We start from the raw sequence: 12,278 nt of genomic DNA on the forward strand, positions 1-12,278 counted from the left end.
AAGAAAGAAAGAAAGAAAGAAAGAAAGAAAGAAAGAAAGAAAGAAAGAAAGAAAGAAAGAAAAAGAAAGAAAGGCCTCTTAGATAAGAATGGTAGCAATAGAGGTGGGAAAAAGTGGTGGATGAATTTTAAGAATTATCTGGAGAATTACCTTCAAGAGTGGCTTAAAACCAGTTATTTTATGCATAAGAGTCTAAGCATGTTCTTTAAAACCTATTTTTCCCCCTAGGATGACCAAGAATTTGGAGTTAGTGATTAATTGAAGTTAGTGTCCTGCTGTATCATGTTTGTTAATAATTTTCAGAGGGCAGCAGAAGTGGAGGGTGGGCGAGGCCTAACTTCCAGAGGAAAGAGCGAAGTCCTCTCTCCTCTCTTAACTCTACTGATTAAAGCCTTGGAAACTGGGGAAATTTGTTTTACTCTCTCTTTTATGGAATCTAAAAGGAAGGAGAAATGTTCAGAACCTGCTTCTCAGATCAGATATTAACAGCATAATAAAGTGCACGAAAATGGGGAAGATAATTAAGCCTTCCTTTCTTAACAATTATATCCTATTTCTTTTTTTTTTTTTTTTTTAAGATTTTATTTATTTGAGAGAGAGAGTGTGCACGAGCCGGGGGAGGGGCAGAGGGAGAGGAACACGCAGACTCCACCCTGAGCCAGGAGCCCAACAGCAGCTCTATCTCACGACCCTGAGATCACAACCTGAGCTGAAATCAAGAGTCAGATGCTCAACCGACTGAGCCACCTAGGTGCCCCCATTTATATCCTATTTCTGATTAGGCACTTTCCCTTCCCCTCTGTCCTATCAGGTCAACATGGGTTGAGTGTCTGCTACACTCAACTGAGTGTCTGCTACATGTCTAGCCATGGGGTCTTTCCATTGGAGGTGAAGAAGAATAAGACAGGTCCTGATTTCTAAAATTGTATAATCTCCCTGGGAAGATGAATGAAAAATAATGAAGCCATTCATACTCAATACCAGATGATATGAAATGCTGCATAATTAAGCACTGAGAGAGTGTAGTGCAGATGACAAATGCTACTGAAATACAGAGTAGAAGAAGGCAAAAGAAAGGGATTGGAAAGTAATATTTATGAAATATCAATCCATCATAGGCATTTTATACTTGAACACTCATTCCATTCTCCCCACTCTTCTGCAGCAATAGGACTGGGGTGGGGACAGACGGGTGGGCCGGAGTAGTCACAGAAGGGGACACGAATGAGTGAGTCTGTCTTGGGCCAGGCTTGAAACAGGTGGAAAAGAGTGAAGATGGTGATGGAACCAACATAACTAGTCAACACATATACTTATGTTGGTTCCATCACCATCTTCATATGTGTTGACTAGTCATGTTCTGGTGAAGGGGAAAACTTGCTCCTGAACCCTAGCAGGAGCATGAATGGGGAGAGCCTCAACTCCAGACAGATAGAGTTTAGTCAGTCATGGCAAGATAGTGATGATTACTGGACAACATAACAATGATGTTTTATTTTGTTAATCACCATTTAACATGGTTGAGGAAGAATTCTGAAATGGAAGGTGAGAAACCAGCCCGGAGGAAGTAGTATGAGAGGCAAATGGGGGTAGTAGAAATTCAAGTGAAGACATTTAACAAAGAGATTTCATGGGAATGAGTGGCAGGACTTAGAAATTGATTACTATTAGGAACATAGGAATATATCCCTAACATGGGAAATGGATTCATTGAAGACAACTCTAAGGGTTTAAGTATAGAATCTTGGGTAAATGCTGACACGCAGCGTGGCACCATGAATAGAACATGGGCTTTGAAATGAGCAAACCTGGGTGTAAGTCCCAGCCCCACTGCTACGTAACCTTGAGCAAAATGATCCTCTAGATGGTAATAATAATAGTACCTACTACATTGGTTTGCTGAGACAATTAAACAATATGATTACTGTAAAGCGCTTAGAACAGCACCTGACACATAGTAACCATCCAATAAGTTTTAGTTGTTACTAATTTTAAGTCCAAATGTCCTCATTTGTAAGATACTATTTGTTTCTTTTTACGATTTTATTTATTTGACAGAGAGAGATAACGAGAGAGGGAACACAAGCAGGGGGAGTGGGAGAGGAGAAGCAGGCTTCCCGCCAAGCGGGGAGCCTGATGCGGGGCTCGATCCCAAGACCCTGGGATCATGATCTGAGCCGAAGGCAGATGTTTAATGACTGAGCCACCCAGGTGCCCCGATACTATTTGTTTCTTAAGATTGCTGTGCCTAGGACGATTGTACAGTATTTGGCACCTAGTATTGTCCAAAAAAGTATTAGAATGTAATGAAATGGGAAAACCATGTATAAGCAATTAACACAGAGACTAACAAATGATATAGTCAGCAAATGTTATCTTTTATGAGAATAGGCACAAAATAAATGTTATAGGGTTTCCTTCTCCATCCCTTTCTCCTTTCCCTTCCCCCTTTCCCTGTCCTCTTGGTAACACTAAGAGGTTAAGTCAGCTAGAAATAAAGATGATGAGTTTGGTTTGAACATGCATGGCCAGAAATGATGAGATATTTAGGTGGAGAATATCCACTAGGCTGCTGGAAATCCGTCTGGATGATACATTAATTCTTGACATCTGTATTTGGGCGTTCTTGGCATACAGGTGTCCTGCAGAGGTAGGTAGGAAGGCTGCATATTTCAAAAGGAGGAAGAGAATGTACTATTGAGAATAGAGGGCAATCAGTTGAGAATTGAGTCTCAAAAGTGCTGGCTATTATGGGTGGAGGAGACAGACGGAATAAAGGAGGCAAAAGGAGGATTTGAGAGGTAGCAAGAGTATGAAGGTAGAAAGTCAAAGGAGGTAAGGGAAGGTTCAAGAAAGACCTGGAAATAAGCAGAATTAGGGCTCTGGTATGGATAAGGAGAATAAGAATGGTAAAATCGTCACTGTGGTCACACTGGTGACTTTCAAGGCTGTATTATTCCACACAGAAAAGAGTGGCTCTGTCACCAAAGGAAAGAGGAATGAGGTTGAAACAGCAAAAACCCAAACCAAACAAACAAACAACAATAACAAAACCAAGCCCCACAGCCAAAAAAAACCCACACAAAACAAAAACCCATCAGCTGTCTACTACAGCCACCACTAATCTTGGAGGGAAAATTCTGGGCTTTTGAAGTTATGCAATTTAGGCTTAAATCCAGGTTCTGTCACTTCTTTATTTAACAGTGGGCTTGTTGAGATGTGCAAATGAGGTAACGTATAAAAAATTTAGCTTACAGCCTGGCACATAAGACTTGATAAATGCTCATTTCCTGGCCTATTCCTTGTCTTTCCACGTGACTTATCAGTGTGCATGTGGGGTATGTTTGTGTGTGTGTGTTAGAAAGGGGTTTGGGAGAAGGGAGAAAAAGATGGTTAAGGGAACAGGACATTGAGAGGATGAACTGATAATGACTGGATGTATACTATTTTATAGAGAAGCTTAGTTATGAAACAAAGAGAGAAACAGGACATCGGATAGAATAAGTGGCAAGTAAAGCTAGTTTTCCACCTAGGGTCTTCTGGGTTTATTTGCAGGCAAAAAGGAATCAGCAAAGGGGAGAAGTTGGAGCTATTAGAAAGGGAAGAAATCAAGGATGAGGAAGATAGAGGATCAAGAGTACAGTTGAGGGGCACCTGGCTGGCTCAGAAAAGCACATGACTGGGCGCCTGGGTGGCTCAGTTGGTTAAGTGACTGCCTTCGGCTCAGGTCATGATCCTAGAGTCCCGGGATCGAGTCCCGCATCGGGCTCCCTGCTCGGCAGGGAGCCTGCTTCTCCCTCTGGCCCTCCCCCCTCTCAAGAGCGCCTTTGGACCCCCATTTGCTCTATGTCAAAAAAAGAAAAAAAATATTTCTGCCCGCCCAGCTGAGACAAAAAAAAAAGAAAAGCACATGACTCTTGATCTTGGGGTTGTGAGTTTGGGCCCCACGTTGGATGTAGACATTACTCAAAAAATAAATAAATAACCTTAAAAAAAGAAGTACAGTTGAAGTGGTCAAGAAAATTATCTGCTCCCAGATCGCTCACTCTGAGGGAAACCAGACACTGTTGTGAGGATACTCAAACAGCCCACAGAGAGGCCTGCAGAGGGAGGAACTGAGTCAGCACCATGCAAATGTGCCATCTTGGAAGCAGATCCTCTGATCCCATCCAAGCCTTCAGATGAGTGCTGCCCTGCCATCTTCAGGGACCTTGAGACAGAACATCCAACTAAGGCACTCTCACATTTTCTGACCCAGAAAAACTATTCACAGGAGAGCCACAAAGTTTTTAAGAGAATTATATTGACAGAATACCTAAAGAGTTCAGAGACTGTCCGAAAGAAAAAAGGCCTTTGGACCCCCAAATGCTGTAGGTGGGAAGCAGACTAAGAAGACTACTGCCCGCCCAGCTGAGACACTCCCAGATTACTGACACAGAACTGTGTAGGATAATTCTTGGTTATTTTTTTAGACCTCTAAATTTGGGGTAATTTGTTACAGGACAATAGATAACTACTACACCTTGTTCTGAGACACAGCTGATCTCATTTCAGCCTCATGGCAAATAGAATAAAAAAGTTCCCACAAATTTAGGAAAGGACTTTTCTAAAGCCATAACAAGTAGTCACCAGAAGCAGTTTTAAACCTGTTTGATCAACAACTGTCTGTGTGAATATGCTTTTGAATGCCCACTCATCAGTGGAAGCCCCTGGCTTCTGACAGGCAAATTTACTGACCTGATTGACTTTTAGAAATGAGAGATGGACTCTAATGGGCTGGTTTCCAAAACATCTCCATTGAGGGAAGTTGTTGATCAATTGAACAGGTTCAAAACTGGTTCTGATGGCTATCTTTTACCATAGCTACTGAACAAACCAACTTTAAGTTTGTCGGGCCATTTTGTACTCTCAAATCGTGGGGGTTTTATTGTTGTTGTTGTTTGGTTTTTGTTTTGTAAGTAAGCTCTACACCCAACGTGGGGCTCTGAGCCACCCAGGAGCCCCTCAAATCATGTTTTGAGGTGAATCAGGGACAGTTACCTATTTTGTAAGTAGACACTGGCTGTGTACCTGTCTAAAAATAGCTGTGCCCAGAAGCAGGGAATAGACCCCTATGGTGAATTACCAGGAGCTCACCAACGCTTTATACTGAATACTTCCTCTAAAGGATTTTAATGGGGTTTCCAAGGGTCATCTCCATCCTTGCTTACAGATAGAATCGTTCCTCCCACCACCCCATCAGCTGACAATATAGTCATGTTCGTCTTTACATCCCCAAGAGACGCCAGTGCTTCTCTTGACTCCTATTTTCTGTGTTCTGTCCTAGGGCTCCAGAAACTCTTCCTATTATCTACCGTCGGTCTGTCCCATTGTGGCCACCCAAAACTGAAGAGTTAGAACACCACAGATTATTCTGTTTGCAAAAGCCCATTAACAGTGATTATTACTCCATGCATGCATGATGAAACATAGATAAGTCCAAAGAGACAAAGGGAAGATCAGCTTTTATTAAGTTTTGGGAAGACATTGGAGAGGGTTGTTTTGAACAAAAGTTCATTGTAGAACAAAGAGTTTGAGGCTGTGGCTGGTTCACATTGGCTGCAAGCAGTCGTTAGTGCATTGTTGCTGGGGCAGGGAAGACTCATCCTTTCTTTTCATAAAAGCAGGCGATGAAACTCCTATGTGAAAAATGGCCTTAAGATAACTTTCAAGAGGGGTACCTGGCTGGCTCAGTTGGTAGAGCATGAGACTCTTGATGTTGGGGTTGTGAGTTCAGGCCCTGATGGATGTAGAGATTACTTAAATAAATAAAACTTAAAAAAAAAGGTAATTGTCAAGATAATTCTTAACTTTCTCTTTCTGCTAGTTGTGCAGGCTGCAAGGAGTGGTAGATGCCTGAGAGCTCCCCTGCCAGGGTTTCCTGACTCTATTTTAAATGAAATCTCTTTGGTTTATTTTCACACTCTCAACCTCGGGTGTTTGTAACCTTAGAGTAGATATAAAGTGGTGCGTTCAGAGGTCACCTGCATCATAGAATTACCTTGGTATGACTTACCAAGTATCATTTTTACTAGAGGATTTGCACCAGGGAAAACATTTTTATATTAAATACAGACTTTTAGAAAGTATAATTCAAAATTCACATACATTTTTAACAACAAACCTCAAACCTTAGGGAGAGCCACACACAGCCTGTCCTTCCAGTCCTTTCTGGCCGGATGGCTACTCTTCTGCCCGGATGGCTACTCTTCTGCCCTGGGGCTACTTTGGTAGGAGAGTACTGTTTGAGCTTATAGACACCCTTAAGGCAAACTTAAACACTCATTAAGGCAAACTCAGTATTCTAATGGTTGAGTTCCATATTCTGGCTTCTCTTCAGATCCCTCAAATCTTTCTAATCATTGAGTTTCTTGTGTCCTGAATCAGTTTATCTTGGGAAGCCTTTGTGCTCTGGATCTTTCTGTTCTTAGACACATCACCTAAAGGCTCTTAGAGTCCAGCAAGTTCCATACATAAGATTGTGAAGATAATGATGCTCCTTCTGTTCAAACAGCCTCCCCTGCCCCAAGCAAAGTCAGGCTGTGAGGACTTCCTATAGCCTTCCAGTTCTACCTGTGGACATATTCACTTCTGTCAGTCAACACCTTCTTTATTCCAGTCTGTGTGCCCAGGACACAAGGTGATTGAGACTACGTACCTGCAATCCAGTGGAGAGGCATATAAGAAAATTAACAACTATAGAAGACAAAGAAGAACTTGGGCAAAGGGTAGTGGAGCAGAGCTACTTGCTGAGAAGGTAGCCCAGCCTTTGGGGTGAAAAGTCATTCTGTTGGTCTTAAGTTGCATCCAAATTTTAGAAACACTGAGATGAGGGGAAAAAAATGTGTTTTGGCATTTGAAGAAATATGATATAGAGTTGGCCCTGTCACATGATAATATCAAAGATGCATAATTTTAAGACATGAGATTTGCTTCAAATTGAGTGGCATTTAGAGCCTTGTTAGATTTTTTGTTCTTTTATTTTTGCCCCCTTGCTTGGGCCAGCCCACTGGACATTAGGACCACTTAAGACAAATGAGAGGAGAAGCCTCACTATTGGGGATACAGAGAAATCAAAGAGTATGCATGTGGGATTGAAAGAAAGGAAATACTCAGAGACCACTGAAAGACAATGAGGAATTGGAAATTGAGAATAAAAGTAACAGAAAGCTGGCAACCTGGAGTCACTGGAGAGTGGCCAGTCTCTGGGATCCTGGGGTGGCAGGGTTGTGAGTAGAATCTAGCAATGCGCAATTGTAAATACAGTTATTTGTGAATGGGGAATGTATTAGGTAAATAGTTCAGAAATTTTTCATATTAATAGAAGCTGTCATTGCAGTCATTACAGAAAGATATTTTTCCAGTATTATTTCCAATAATAATGGATAATAACAGGGCCATTTGCCTCCTCTACCAAGTTTAAAACTGGGTTTGTTAAAAGTGCATGAGAGTATTCTGGCTAATAAATGAAGAAGAAATGAGAGAATTGGAATATCACCATTTTGCAACTCCTAATGAATTAATGGATCTAGCCAGTGATTATCAATGGCTACTAATTTCACAAAAAAATGGCCCATTAGGTGTCTTCAGATGGAAGTACAGAACGCCCTCTATAACATTGTCTGGCCAAAACAACCAACCCAAAACATTCCAACATGAATCCAATCAAGCCTATTTAGCTACCAATTTACAGGAAATACATGGTTCCGAGGAACACCCTATGGGAATGCAGTCAGCAAAATCTAGGCTGTGTGAATCTGCAAGGTAAATAACCGACTTGTTTAACAAAGAAACTGGAAGGAAAATATTTGGAGGGAGAGCATATAGATCTGTCCAATAGAGTAGTCAGTAGCCACATGTGGCTATTTTAAAATTGGTTAGAATTCAATTTTTTTCAAAAAAGCATTTCCTCAGTTGTACTAGCATTATGTGAGGTATAATGCAGAAATTCTATTGGACAACACTACCATACACAAACAGGCATAGGTAGGATCTGTGTGCATCGCATAGATCTTATTGAGATCCTAATTCCAGAAAATAGACTTTAAACTGTTAAACAAACAGGGAAATTTGAACTGACCAGATATTTGATGATATTAAAGAATTGTTTTAAAAACAATGAGGTGTGCTGATGATACTCTGGTTATCTCTTTTTTTTTTAAGACTCCTTATACGGAAGAGGTACGTACTGAAATAGATGAAATGGTGTCTGAGATTTGCCTTTAAATAAATTGGCTATGAATATTTTGATTATTGTTGAAACTGGGTGATAGGGACAATGAGGGGTCCTTAAAATTGTTCTCTGTCTTTTGTACAGGTTTGCCTCTTTCCATAATAAAAAGGTTCTCCATTTAGTATGTTTGAAACTGTCCATAATAACATACTTTTGAGTTTTTGTTTTTGTTTGTTGTTGTTGTTGTTTTTGTTTTAAAAAGCATACGAGCAGGGTACCTGGCAGGCTCTGCTGGTGGAGCATGAGACTCTTCATCTCAGGGTTGTGAGTTTGAGTCCCATTTGGATGTAGAGATTACTTAAAAATAAAATCTTTTAAAAAATAAAAATAGAAAGCATCCAAGCAACTAGCTGCCTAAATATGACTAGCTGGGTATTTGCTAATTTTCCTCTCCTCAGTAGCAGCACTGAAAGCATTTCTCTCCTCTTAATGGTTCAATGCACCCAAAACACAGGCCAATCATGTCTTTAAAAGATGTTATGTAGACTCTCCTCTCTCCCCACCTCTCTTCACTTGGAGAACACAAAGAGGAGAGAGAATCTTAAGAGTGGAAAAGTGTGCATCCTCTCCACTGGTCTCCCCACATGTGATAGGACAGATCCCAGGAATTTTCTGGGATCTTGGGCTAACAAGAAGCCAGGAGACGTGTTATTCATAGAATACCATGGTAGACATGATTGGTGACATTGTGCCATCTTTGGGGAGCTTACTGAAAGTTTCGTTCATCCTTCTGAGTATGGTTGTAATGCAGGACTTGACAGCCAGATGCCTGGAGTACTGGCCCTAGCCATCCAAATTGTCATGTTTCATGGGAGTGAGAATAATTCTTTTTTTTTTTTTTAAAGATTTTATTTATTTATTTGAGAGAGAGAGAATGAGATAGAGCATGAGAGGGGGGAGGGTCAGAGGGAGAAGCAGACTCCCTGCCGAGCAGGGAGCCCGATGCGGGACTCGATCCCGGGACTCCAGGATCATGACCTGAGCCAAAGGCAGTCGCTTAACCAACTGAGCCACCCAGGCGCCCGGGAGTGAGAATAGTTCTTAAGTCCCATTTATCTATAAAGCTTCCTCACGCAACTTCCTCATACTCAATATCTCCCAGCTAAACTGGTGGGTTTTGCATAATATTATAAGTTTGCATAAATGACAAAAATATTATTGCAACACAAATAAAATTTTATTCACAACAATCCAACCTTGTCAGAGTATTTCCACAGCACTCCCAAAATACAGTATTATGAGAAGTAAAGGGAGGAGAAGCCTTTGGCCAAGTTGAGAATCATTTCCCAGACCCCTTTCCATCTCATCCTATTTCCTTTCTTTCTTTCTTTTTTTAAAAAAATATTTTATTGGTTTATTTGAGAGAGACAGAGATAGTGAGAGAGAGCACGAGCCGGAAGGAGAGGGAGAAGCGGGCTCCCTGCTGAGCAAGGAGCCCGATGTGGGGCTCGATCCCAGGATCCTGGGATCATGACCTGAGCTGAAGGCAGCCGCTTAACTGACTGAGCCACCCAGGTGTCCTCCTGTTTCCTTTCCGTTGATGGCTTTGCTTTCCTATCTTTCCTGTGGAACTCAGTGATGGAACATCTTTGCATAGTCCCATCCAGGAATAAGCTCTGTGATGTTTGGATGGTGAGTTTGCCGAAGCAAGTCAGACTCTTCACAAGGAATAACTAGACGTGAGGAGCAGGATGGAAGAGCTCTCACCAGTAGAAGGCGAGAGCCAACTCCCAAGCCCCCACCACCAGGGCTCTCTGAGGAAGGCTGTGGCTGCTGCCTTGGCCCTGGATGGGGAATCCACAATGGGTCGCAGGAAAAAGAAGAGGAAAGAGTCCCGCCCCGAATCTATCATCATATACCGGTCAGAAAATGAGAAACTGGATGAGGAGCCCGGGGAATCTGAAGGTGGAGACCGGCCTAAAGAAGAGGAGGGGGATGATTTTCTAGACTATCCTGCAGATGATGGTAAGTTTCTGGGGCCACTTACTTAAAGCCACAGGAAGGAATGAGGATTCTCCAGAAGACAGACAGGGATTTGCTCACTGACCTACTTCGTCTTGTTGATAACATTTCTTTTTGCATTTCTTTTAAATGGGCAGTATTTATGAAGCATTGACTGTGTTCTCTTCACAGTGATGTGGAAGAGATCTCTGTCCTTTCTGAACTCCTAGTGTAATAGAAGAGACTGATTTATACACAGAAATTAGTAATACAAGCAGACTATGCTTATTATTTAGTTATTTTTAAGACTATGCTAATTATTTAATACACATAAGATAGAGAAGCTAATAGTTGACTTTTATAATAATCAGGAACATGCAAATTACAACAGCAGTGAGTTATAATATTCCTTTACATGTTGGTTGGCCAAAAATTGGGTAAATTATGACAACATCAATGTGAGAAAATAGATGTACTGTCAATATACCTCAAGTGGGAATGGAATCTGTTTTACCCGCTTTGTAGGGACATTTATCAATATTTATTAAATTCAAACTGCGTATCTTATGTTCTAGAAATTCTCAGTATCTACCCCATGAAACTTATGCCAATGGGCATAAGGATGCATGTATAAGAACGTCTGTTGCTGCTAACAAAGCCGTTGAGTGTCCGGATTAAGCATCACCGTGCAGCAATAGATGGAAAGCAGAGAGACAGGGATGAGCAGGGAAGGGGTGTGCACTGCGCATCAGTAGGATACACACGCAGCACAATCTTACACACACTAATGGATACTCATGCACTTATAAACTAGAAATAAGATCATTAAGTGGTGTCTATGGCAAAGTTCCTCACACCCCTCCATATTACAGAGATCGTGTCGAGATTGAGGTCCAGAAAAGTGGAGAGAGAACTTGAAAAGCAAGTTAACCTGCTTCGCAATTTTTTCAGAGTCCACATGTGTGGAGTAAGAGTTCCCTGGGGGAGTAATAATGTCAGGAATCAGCTTCCTGAGGGAGATCCATCCACTCCATCTCTGAGTCATAGACTCCGGGACTGTGCCAGGTGCTATAAAAACAGGAACTGTGGTATTCAGCCTCCAGCTCAGGTGATGACACTGTGATAAAATGTCCACTCTTCTGACCTTAACATCACCTCCTTGATGCCCTGCAGGGATATGGAACTTGCCTTTGGACAGCCGCTATGTCACATTAACTGGGACCATCACACGAGGGAAGAAAAAGGGCCAGATGGTGGACATCCATGTCACACTGACAGAGAAGGAGCTGCAAGAGTTGACCAAGCCTAAAGGATCATCAAGGGAGATAACCCCTGAAGACAGAAAGGCCTGCCAAATGGGAGCAGACCGTGGGCCCCATGTGGTCCTCTGGACGCTGGTCTGTCTGCCTGTGGTCTTTATCCTCTCTTTTGTTGTCTCTTTCTACTATGGCACTATCACCTGGTACAACATCTTCCTTGTGTACAACGAGGAGAGGACCTTCTGGCACAAGATCTCATGTTGCCCCTGCCTCATTCTCTTCTATCCAGTGCTCATCATGGCCATGGCCTCTTCCCTGGGTCTCTATGCTGCAGTGGTCCAGCTCTCATGGTCCTGGGGAGCATGGTGGCAAGCTGCCCGGGACATGGAGAAAGGCTTCTGTGGCTGGCTCTGCAGCAAGCTAGGTCTGGAGGACTGTTCTCCCTACAGCATTGTAGAGTTGCTTGAATCTGACAATATCTCAGGCAATCTCTCCAACAAGGACCCCACCCAGGAAGTAGAAACTTCCACTGTCTAAACATCCTTCTCTGGTCCCAGGAGCCTATATATCATCTTCCAATTCCAGAAGATTCTTTCTTTAAATTAAACCCCTATCCCTCTCAGTTCTGGAAAACTCTAGCCCACACTGTTCTGTTCTACCATCTTGGTGGTTCCAGGAGGGCAGGGAACAGAAAAGCAATTTGTACCAAAACAGTCTATCCATGGATGAATTCTTCTCATTCCCTCTCCTAAAATGACCATTTATCTGGGACAGGGAGCTCAGTTGTGTGTAAGTTTTGGAGCTTG

The 12,278-nt window shown here is 42.1% G+C and overlaps 1 protein-coding gene across 1 annotated transcript; it reads left to right on the top strand.

Annotated features, from left to right (window-relative positions):
- Positions 1-9,963: 9,963 nt before the first annotated feature.
- On the top strand, positions 9,964-12,009 carry TMEM169 (transmembrane protein 169). Its single transcript, XM_021703216.1, has 2 exons — positions 9,964-10,237; positions 11,387-12,009. The coding sequence occupies exons 1-2, from the start codon at positions 9,964-9,966 to the stop codon at positions 12,007-12,009; spliced, it is 897 nt and encodes a 298-aa protein (XP_021558891.1).
- Positions 12,010-12,278: the final 269 nt, after the last annotated feature.

The sequence above is a fragment of the Neomonachus schauinslandi genome, chromosome 3, assembly GCF_002201575.2.
Source record: "Neomonachus schauinslandi chromosome 3, ASM220157v2, whole genome shotgun sequence".
Taxonomy (NCBI): Eukaryota; Metazoa; Chordata; class Mammalia; order Carnivora; family Phocidae; genus Neomonachus; species Neomonachus schauinslandi.

Bases quoted from the DNA above. Each gene is read 5' to 3' on its own strand.
- TMEM169 (XM_021703216.1), top strand. From the start codon at position 9,964: ATGGAAGAGCTCTCACCAGTAGAAGGCGAGAGCCAACTCCCAAGCCCC. The intron at 10,238-11,386 runs GTAAGTTTCTGG...GATGCCCTGCAG, and splicing joins AGACTATCCTGCAGATGATG to GGATATGGAACTTGCCTTTG.